Source organism: Anoplophora glabripennis, unplaced genomic scaffold, assembly GCF_000390285.2.
Source record: "Anoplophora glabripennis isolate ALB-LARVAE unplaced genomic scaffold, Agla_2.0 scaffold716, whole genome shotgun sequence".
Lineage (NCBI taxonomy): Eukaryota > Metazoa > Arthropoda > Insecta > Coleoptera > Cerambycidae > Anoplophora > Anoplophora glabripennis.
The window spans coordinates 179,698-190,466 of record NW_019416818.1 but is presented as its reverse complement, the minus strand read 5'-3'; the positions used below and the strand labels follow the sequence as shown (position 1 = coordinate 190,466).

General features: G+C 33.2%; 2 protein-coding genes across 3 annotated transcripts; one reads left to right on the top strand and one right to left on the bottom strand.

Moving 5' to 3' along the window:
- Positions 1 to 500: 500 nt before the first annotated feature.
- LOC108913125 (neural Wiskott-Aldrich syndrome protein) lies at positions 501 to 5,033 on the bottom strand. 2 transcript variants are annotated; one of them, XM_023455506.1, is made up of 3 exons: positions 4,178 to 5,033; positions 2,107 to 2,550; positions 501 to 1,409 (listed from the first exon to the last, which is right to left on the bottom strand). In XM_023455506.1, exons 1-3 carry the CDS (start codon positions 4,826 to 4,828, stop codon positions 1,158 to 1,160), a joined length of 1,347 nt encoding a protein of 448 aa, XP_023311274.1. In that variant the 5' UTR covers positions 4,829 to 5,033; the 3' UTR covers positions 501 to 1,157. The 2 variants fall into 2 exon arrangements, with proteins under 2 accessions (XP_023311274.1, XP_018574119.1); XM_018718603.1 differs by lacking the exon at positions 4,178 to 5,033 and adding an exon at positions 3,269 to 4,111.
- A 1,552-nt stretch (positions 5,034 to 6,585) lies between these two features.
- Positions 6,586 to 10,363, top strand: LOC108913124 (proteasome subunit beta type-7). Its single transcript, XM_018718602.1, has 3 exons — positions 6,586 to 6,831; positions 7,295 to 7,474; positions 9,696 to 10,363. Exons 1-3 carry the CDS (start codon positions 6,773 to 6,775, stop codon positions 10,276 to 10,278), a joined length of 822 nt encoding a protein of 273 aa, XP_018574118.1. The 5' UTR covers positions 6,586 to 6,772; the 3' UTR covers positions 10,279 to 10,363.
- Positions 10,364 to 10,769: the final 406 nt, after the last annotated feature.

Here is a 10,769-nt window from a genome sequence, read left to right as displayed (position 1 = left end):
AAAAAAAATACATAAAAATATGTTTGTCCTCGCAAATTACTTGTCGTAAAAAACTGAAATGAGCATAGCTTTTAGTATTTTGAAAATATTAAAAATCACCCCTACTTAGGGGTTGAAAAAATGCCAAAAATTAAGAATTTGAATATTACCAATTGATATAAAAACTATTAACGTGAATTATCTTAATATATTTTTTTTGGAATTTTTACAATTATTTCTGATATTCACTATTGTTGGAGATGATTCCACCCCCTGAGCGCGCTTAAGGGTGGATTTTCTAATTCAACATGCTTATTTCAGTCATGAGAATAAATCTTTCTTTGTATCGAGAATTATTCGATAAAAAAATTCACATGCTAATAGTTTTTATATTTATTGGTAATATTCAATTCCTCATTTTGGGCGTCTTTTCAACCCCTAGATAGCGGTGATTTTTGAAAAGTTTCAAAAAACTAAAAGCTATGCTCATGCAATTTTTTACGACGAGTAATTTGAGACCAAAAATATATTTTTATCTATTTTCTTTAGTTTTCTGCGAATTGTAAAAAAACTGGCGATTTTTGCGGTCACTCTTTAAGTTCCAGTCCAATTGAAGTTCTCACAAACTATTATTACATAAAAACTAAATCTGTGATGTTTATTTCTTAAACTTCGATCAGTTATACTCAATTCAATCCCTATCGGAGCGGACTGAAACCTGTGAGATAAACATGGACATATTATACTATAGATTATAATAGGTTTGTTCCAATACTTAAGCATAAGAAACATTCGACCAGTTAATTTTTTTTAGAAAGCAATTGAAATTAAGTGCTTTGCGGCTGTTAAAAAATGCTTATTTATAATTAGAAACATTTAATACTAAACATAATGAAATATTCTTAAAAACAATTTTTATATTTATGTTTGTTTATTTAATACATAAATAGCAAACCACTTCCTTCCTTTTATATTAGTCATTTTAAATTGGTAAGTTAAAGTAAACATCAGAAAATAATAATAATATTCAGCCATTTACTGAATTTCTCGATTAAAAAAAAAATTCATCTATGAACATACCTGCATAATTTTGATCACTGGGTATTTATTCACCTACATTTATTACTGTTACTTAAAGTAAGTGATTACATAAATATTTCATTATAATGTTCGGAAGACTAGTCCTCCCATTCATCATCCGTAGAAACATCATCGTCGTCATCTTCAGAATGGATAGCCATGCTACGTTCTGCTAAGGCCTTCTTTAAAGCAGTACTCAAATCAACTGCTCCACCTTGTTCTGGTGGTGGGTTAGAGATAGGCCTTATATCTCTGTCTTCGACTGGTTTTAGCTTGCAACCCTTGCGAATCTCGCTTAATAAATCACTACGAGCGTCTTCTTGCGGGGCCACTTTTCTCTCTTCGACAGGCTGCAAATTTTATAATAATTAACTTTAGTGGACAATGGTGTACTTAACATTTGCTTCCATTAATATTGCATCTTATAAATAGAATAATTTATGTAATTAATTAAAATAACCCAATTCAAATTAAAATTCAGTGATATTTAAATATTGCCACCTATGTTTTAAATGTGTTTATTGGTCCCTTTCTTTAAATGATTTATAAAAAGGAAAGAAGAAAAAATTGAGGTTATAGCTTGAACAAATGTTAAGACCCTTTATACAGGGTCGGAAAGTCCCCATGGTTCATCAGCCGTTACGTGAGCCCTTCCACAAATAAGAAGTGGATCTTATTTGTGGAATGGCGAAATGGGTGGTGACTATTAGACGCCTTCATTATAGCCATCTTTCTCTATCGCACGGATTTCTATGACCTTTTTTATCGCTCTTACGTAACGGCCGATGAACCATGGGGACTTTCCGACCCTGTATATTCCAACATTTTCTTTTCTAAATTTTTTATATACATATATTGCAATATGTAATTACATATAAATTTCAGATTTATATTATATATTTCACTTAGGATATAAGTAAAAATATGTCCACCTTGCCCAAGTGTTCTAAGAAAACAGCCACGCCTATATGAAAATAAAATCACATGTTCTATTAGGTAAGTTTCCTGATTTTAACCTGAAATACCCTGTATATTGAAATATTTTACCTTAAGTGTAGTGCCGGTACGTATACTTTGAAGTAAAGCAGAATTCACTGTGTCTGCTACTGGGGGAGGAGGCGGCGGTGGTGCTGGAGAAGACACATTATTTTGTCCCATCGTTTCTAATGGGGGAGGTGGCGGTGGAGGAGGGGGTGCTGGTGGGGCCAAACCTGGAATAGGAGCTGGAGGTGGTTTTTTAGGAGGTTCCATTAGTTTTGGTCGTCGGGCCATTACACTGTTACTTTTTTGAGGAAGGGGAGGGGGAGGAGCATTTCTAAAATGAGGTCCTCGTGTAGGTCCCCGAGGAGGTACAGCGGGGGGCGCACCATCAGAAACGGATTCAACTTTTATACCTTTCACAACAGCATCTCGGCCTCCATGCGTGTTTACAAAGTCATAGAGAAATTCTCTTGTCGTTTTATCCTGAAGCTGTTGTTCTGATACTCCAGCCTACAAATTCAATTTCTTATAAAATCACATGAATTTTTAAATATACCTTATGCTAAAATTACATATTTGTGTATTATGCTGTGTTTATACAATTTAGAATTTAAAAACATATACATGCACATCACAGTATTAGATTTATCTTTTCTCAAGTCCCTTCTTCATTTAATTACATTTAAAAATCAATGCAATGGCATTTTTAAATGTTGACAATATTTTATAATATTTTTGTACTACCTCAAATAGTTTTATAGTCTCATTATAATGTAGTTTTGTAATAAGCAACCACATGTGGCATTGCTATTCATAATAGTTGTTATTTAGTTGATACGGAATTAGACACATTTTAAAATTTAATTTTTTACCTCATTTAAAATTTTAAAGCTATTTGTCATATTAACATCAAATTTGTCAAGATTTGGATTAATCAAAATAAAATAGGTCTGTATTGTTATAAAAGATACTATATATAAATTAATAAATTATTATAAAAAACAGTATACTTAAAAAAATAATTTCAATTTGAGAAAGCAACTTTATCATTGGCAACTAATTATAGAATAATAAAAAACTTTTTCCTGTTTTTAACAAGTAACAAAAAAGCAATTTTGTCATTGACAACAAATTGTAGAATAATCCTGTCCTATTTAACAATAGAATAAAAATTATATTGAAATGATCATAACTAAAATACCTTTTATACTGTTTACAGATTACTCACACTTTTAAAAAATGCCTTTAATTCTTCGTCTTCCGTATTAACATCAAAACCAGAAGTGGAATTCCAACCAACATGTGAAATGTGTTTAAAGTCCATAGGTGTACTTATATCAGCCTTAGTGATATTTCTTTTACGTTTAGCTAATGTAGCAGTTGGATCAGGATTTTTCTTAAAGCCAGAAAAATCTACAGTAGGTCCAGGTACAGTTTGACTGTGATTTATTTGACGTGAACGCTTTTCTTCTCTTCTCCGCCTAGCATTAATTTTTTGAGCAACGACAATTCTTAAATTTCTGGCTTCTTCTTTACTTGCAAAATTAAATGCTACTACACAATCATGTCCCTCAAACATATGAAAGAAAGATGTAGCTTCAATATATTCCATATTGCTATACATTTCCTGCTCCCACAACTTCATATTTCTTCTTAAACAGAACAAACGAAAAAAGAAATTTTTTCTACCATTGTCTTTTACGAAGCATAAAACACCTGTGCCCTTTTTTAGCCATTCTGAGTGATAAGGTGGATGGGTATAAAATAATTGCACTACTGTTGTACAAAGAGATTGACAACGACTTCCCAGCAATTTAAAGACTTGCAGATTTTCGTCATTTGATAGCAGTTCACAATATTCGTTTTGCTGAGGGGACATCTTGCTATTAGCGACGAAATTTATTAAAATCCTGATACAATCAAATATATACCGCCAACAGTAATAAGTTACTAATTACTGTAGGCACTACTCAAGTACACTTCATTTTTATAAATTTTAAAAGAATATGTAACAATCATATATAACCTAAAATTAATACATTCCAAAATTTCTTCACTCTACACCATAGACCTTATAAAATAACTATCTTGCTTTACACNACTAAAATACCTTTTATACTGTTTACAGATTACTCACACTTTTAAAAAATGCCTTTAATTCTTCGTCTTCCGTATTAACATCAAAACCAGAAGTGGAATTCCAACCAACATGTGAAATGTGTTTAAAGTCCATAGGTGTACTTATATCAGCCTTAGTGATATTTCTTTTACGTTTAGCTAATGTAGCAGTTGGATCAGGATTTTTCTTAAAGCCAGAAAAATCTACAGTAGGTCCAGGTACAGTTTGACTGTGATTTATTTGACGTGAACGCTTTTCTTCTCTTCTCCGCCTAGCATTAATTTTTTGAGCAACGACAATTCTTAAATTTCTGGCTTCTTCTTTACTTGCAAAATTAAATGCTACTACACAATCATGTCCCTCAAACATATGAAAGAAAGATGTAGCTTCAATATATTCCATATTGCTATACATTTCCTGCTCCCACAACTTCATATTTCTTCTTAAACAGAACAAACGAAAAAAGAAATTTTTTCTACCATTGTCTTTTACGAAGCATAAAACACCTGTGCCCTTTTTTAGCCATTCTGAGTGATAAGGTGGATGGGTATAAAATAATTGCACTACTGTTGTACAAAGAGATTGACAACGACTTCCCAGCAATTTAAAGACTTGCAGATTTTCGTCATTTGATAGCAGTTCACAATATTCGTTTTGCTGAGGGGACATCTTGCTATTAGCGACGAAATTTATTAAAATCCTGATACAATCAAATATATACCGCCAACAGTAATAAGTTACTAATTACTGTAGGCACTACTCAAGTACACTTCATTTTTATAAATTTTAAAAGAATATGTAACAATCATATATAACCTAAAATTAATACATTCCAAAATTTCGTCACTCTACACCATAGACCTTATAAAATAACTATCTTGCTTTACACTGACTTTACCATGACCCATGACCACAGTTTTTTGAAGAATCAGCTGATCAACTATGGAGTGTTGACTAGACAAGGAGTGAACACTTTTCTCATGGAGAGACTACACAACTTTTCTCTTATTTACCGCGCATACAAATTCGAATTCCACACGACAGGTGACAAGATCGGTTATCACGCATGCTTATGTGGATCCAGTCCAGTCTTATTAATATGGTTTTAGACTACGAACAAACGTAAGTATTTAAACAATTTTCAAGTATTTCTTTTTAATGTTGTGAGCCAAAAGCCAGAACCTAATATAAATTCCACTTATTAAATAACAGTGGCACAAAATAATAATGTTAATGAAACATACAACTAAAAAATCCTAACTCCGTAGATACAATTTGAGAGTATAAAGCTCATCAGTAAAAGGTGCATGGTGCGCGAGGTGTCAAGGGAAAACAAATGGGAACAATTTGAGAGTAAAATGCTCCAGTTTATTGGAACGCAAAAAGCTAATCTGAAGTGTTCCTGAAGTGCTTCCGAAATACATTTTTTGTCAATTGGAAAGCAGCTAAGATCACTACGAGTTAATTTTCGTAAACCCCTAAAATAGGAATTTACGAAAATTTAGTAGCAGTATTTCCCTTTCTCTAAAACCATTCGAATAACAAAGCAAAAAGGTAGTAATCTGACCAGCCGGAGATAATTTTCATAAACCCAATAAAATTTTTTGAAAGTTGCGATTAGTATAGTAATCTAAACGTAGCATTCTCTTTGTCTTTCTAAAACTGTAATAATAACAAGGACAAAAATAGTAACTGAGTACCCAGAAAGGATTTTCATAAACACTAAACAATTGACAAAAAATGTACTTTGGAAGCACATCAGGAACACTAGCATTTTGCTTTCTAATAAACTGGAACATTTATTTACTTCTTAAATTGGTCTCTTGTTTGTTTTCCCCTTTCCTCTCCCGCACTACCTTTTATTGAAGAGATTATTTATACTCTCAAACTGATCGCACACTATGTGAAGTTAGGATTTTTTAAATGTTTCGTCGTAAACATTATTTACAGAACAGTCAGGGATTGTTTCATTAAGGTTATTATTCGTGCCACAGTGTTTTAATAAGTGAAATTTATATTTGGCTCTGGATTTTGGCTCACAAAATTAAAAAGAAAGAAATATTTAAGTATATATACTGTTTTTTCCGAACGTATTCTAATCGTTTAAGTTTGGAGTATCTCATAGAAAAATTAATATACAAGATTAATATTCAATTTTCTATGAAGTATCTAAAGAGTATAATAGAACAGTAGAAGACTGCTTAAGGAAGCGATCTCTAACAATTGGAAAGCAGTTAATAGGCGTTTTCGAAAATTCACTTCGAGTGCTCAGATCACTATCTTTATCTTTGTCATCCTTATATGGTTTTAGAGAGAGAAAACGATATGTCTAGATCACTGCGAGTTAATTTTCGTAAACCGCTAAGGTTCACTGAACAAATATTCGAATGAAGAGAAGGAAAAAGAAAGGAGTATTGATTAACCTAAAAAAATTGAAGCAACAGAAAATCTATGCGACAGAAGATCAGCAACATTAAATGATTTGACATCTCATCTAATAACTACTGACACTGACTTGCATTTTACATTATTTGTGAACAGTGAATATTAATATTGTGGTTTAAGGAAATAAAAGAAAGGCTTTAAAGTGTAACATCTCAAAAAACTGAAAAAATGTCGGTACTGTGTCCAGAACAACCTTCGGCTGGATTTTCTTTTGAAAATTGCAAAAGGTAGATATATTCTTTGTGAATAAAAGTTAATAATTTTGATATTGTTTCCACTGTAAAATGATCTAACGATACAGATGCATGTTTTAAGACGTACTTGGATTCATATTCCAGCATTCATGTATAATCATCTTGATCGCCTGCAAACACAGATACTTGTATGCCAGTCATCTTTTTTGTAAACAAAATTGGTGATCAGTGACGATGAAATAAATTTATTAGCATTGGAGTGCCTTTGTATACTTTGTAAATCTACAAGCTTTACCTACCATTGAAAGATATGCAAATATGTTCACACGTTAATATGCTCCCTTTTATAAAATAAAGCAAAAGGGGAATATGTTTGATGGACTTTTTGAAACAATTTTCATCTATACATTGTTGTATATGAAAGCATATATAATATAATAATATATATGCATGTAGTTGTCTGTAGGTTCCATAATAAATAGGTTTGCTTTTTTAGGAATGCATTACTGCAAAGTAAGGGTTTTGCAGTACCAAAGGCTACTAAAACTGGAACAACTATTGTAGGAATTATATACAAAGATGGGGTTATACTTGGAGCTGATACAAGAGCCACTGAAGATACAACTGTGGCCGACAAAAACTGTGAGAAGATACACTATCTTGCACCAAATATGTAGTAAGTGGAGACATTAAAATGCAATATTTAACTTTATGTTATAAGAATTGGTTCAGAATATTTTAAAAAGTACACAGTAAATACATAAATATCAGTAACGCATTTAAAAGCTTCCACCTCTAGATCCTAGATACCTCTTAAGTAACAGACAATTTTGCTTTCATGGGATTCTACCAGATCATTTTTTAACTAGTGAAGTAGACGACACAAATGTTGGTGCTGCTGGTGAGTCGCCCATTGATTGAAATGAAACACCAAACAATAACAAACATATATATTATAATAATTGAAAATAATTTTCATTTTATTACTGTTAAAATTACAAACTTTTCGTAAACAGTAAAGGCTCTGTATTTGAGTAATACTTCAGTAATATTTTATATATTCTGACATGGTTAAAATACTTTGATAGTAAGGAACCGGAGAGAAAAGAAAAATGTAGTCTTATTTTTCAATAATACAACTTCTCATCTAAATATTTTAGTAGAAAATGTGAAGCCTATTCTTTTCCTACACACACTACCTCATAATGGCAAGTCATTTATTATAAATATGCTTAAGATTTTTGGCATTAATACACGAAAGAGTCACTGGAAATAGTAGAGAAAAGCGTTGTAAAAGTCAGTAAATTAATATAGATTTCAGCTAAATATGGATTACTATGTATGTACAGGGTTTACGAAAATGAATATCGGGGTTTTAAAGCTTTGTAGAAGTTATTACGGTTAACTTACAATTACAAAGTATACATCAAATGAACAAGCAACTCAAACAGTGTGTCCTACAAGTATTCGTGCACTTTCTCTGGTTCCTCCATCTTCCGTTAGAAGCGCTAGTAGCCAAGATGGCAACTAGGGAGCAGAAAGCTTTTTGTGTGTTACATTTTGCAAAGTCTGAATCTGTAATTAGAGTGCAACATGCGTTCCGTTTTAAGTTCCATTGTAATCCTCCAAGTGATAACATCTGTAGATGGTATCATCAGTTTGAAGATGCAGGCTGTCTTTGCAAAGGGAAGAGTAGCGGACGACCAAGCATGATTGAAGAACATGTCGAACGAGTGAGTGATGCTTTCGTGTGTAGCCCCAAGAAATCAGTTTGGAGGGCTAGTCGTGAATTAGCAATTCCAGTGATGTCTGTGTGGAGAATTTTACGGAGACGCTTACAACTACGTCCTTATCGTTTGCACTTTTTACAAGCTCTAAAACCTACAGACTATGGTGCACGTGCCGACTTTGCAAATGATATATTGCTGCATACCGATGATAATTTTCTGGATAGTGTCATCTTAGTGGTGAATCCACATTTCACCTAAGTGGACATGTGAACACTCATAATGGCGTATCTGGGGGTCAGCAAATCCCCACGAGATGGTACAGTTGCAACGAGACTCCCCTAAATTAAATATTTTTTGTGCCATATCCCGGCGGAAAGTGTATGGGTATTTCTTTTACGCTGAAGCAACTGTAACTGGTGTTTATTATCTTGATGTGCTACAACAATGGCTGTTTCCTTAATTACACGAATGTGAACCAAAGAACTTTACTTGGCAGCAAGATGGTGTGCCGCCTCATTGGCATGCCTTCGTACGCGATTGGTTAAACAATGATGTTCCCGACAGGTGGATTGGCCGCAAGGGGCTGGATAACAGAGCTTGTTTCGCATGGCCTCCACGTTCACTAGATCCGACGCCATGCGATTTTTACCTTTGGGGGTTTGTAATGGATTGGGTGTATGTGCCTCCACTACCAGCTGACCTAAACGACCTACGACATAGGATTGAAGCTGCAATTGTATCAATTACTCCAAACACACTCAGCAAGGTTTGAGACTAACTTGGCTATCGACTCGATGTGTGCCGTGTAACGGAGGGTGCTCACATTGAACACTTGTAGGACAAACTGTTTAAGTTTCTCGTTCATTTGATGTATAATTTGTAATTGTAAGCTAACCGTAATAACTTCTACAAAGTTTTAAATTAAATCCTATTGATTGTATTGATGAAAGCAATATCTGTGTTCTTTCTTCCATGTATATTTAAGTTCGTGCTATTTGAATTAAGTTACATTAAATAGAATTAATAATCCATCATTAATCAACAGACACTTTATACCAAACAGTTTAGGATTCCCTGTAGGTGTCCGCTATTAAGAGGTGTATGCAATAAATTGTGACATTCAATAATTAAAATAGTAATTAGTAAAATTAATTTTTATTTTCTTAGTTGCTGTGGTGCAGGGACCGCTGCCGATACAGAAATGACAACCCAAATGATTTCGTCTCAGCTAGAACTCCATAGACTGTACACGAATCGTGTTGCAAGAGTAGCAACAGCAAATCAAATGCTCAAGCAATATCTTTTCCGCTATCAAGGCTACATAGGAGCTGCTCTCATCTTAGGTGGTGTTGATGTAGATGGTCCTCACTTATATCAGATTTATCCTCATGGATCATCCGACAACTTACCGTTTATAACGATGGGTTCTGGGTCCTTAGCTGCAATGTCGGTTTTTGAATCGGGCTGGAAGCCAAATTTGGATGAACAAGCTGGGATTCAGTTAGTTAGAAATGCCATTGCAGCTGGCGTTTTTAATGACTTGGGTTCAGGATCTAACATTGATGTGTGCATCATTCGCAAAGGGTCCACCGATTATAAAAGAACTTATGATGAAGCTAATAAGAAGGGTGTTCGCCAAACATCTTACCGCTATCCTAGAGGAACGACGAGAGTTTTATCTACTAAAATTGTAGACGTTGAAGAGGTATCTGTTCAGAGAATTGAACCCGAAAGGATGGATACTGCATAATAATCTAATTTTGGTTTATGGATGATATAAATAAATTAACAATTTTCAATGTAATTTCTTTATAAAATATATAATTCTTTCCAGATATATTCTTTAAGTATAAAAATATTTGTATAACCTTTATTCTAATATTGGAGTAAAATTTTAGTTCAAATATCACAAGCATGAGTATATATTCGAAAAGTTTGTTCGAGACTGCAAATAAATAAATTTATGAATCATTGGAATAAGCAAAATTGAAATGGAAAATGCCATAGATTAACAAAACAAATTGAATAAAATATAAAACTGAGGATAGACGTAGCCAGTGTAGGTTTTGAAATTTTATATTGGTAGGTTGCTGATGATGTTTTTTTCAGAATGAAATGAACAAGTGTAGGTTTTGAAATGCGTGCTTTTTTTTAGAGGCCCCCTTAGAGTATCTCTGGGCCCACCCTTAGCAAAAGCCCATGAAACTGAGTTTTCTGAATAGATATAGGAATAATACGAAC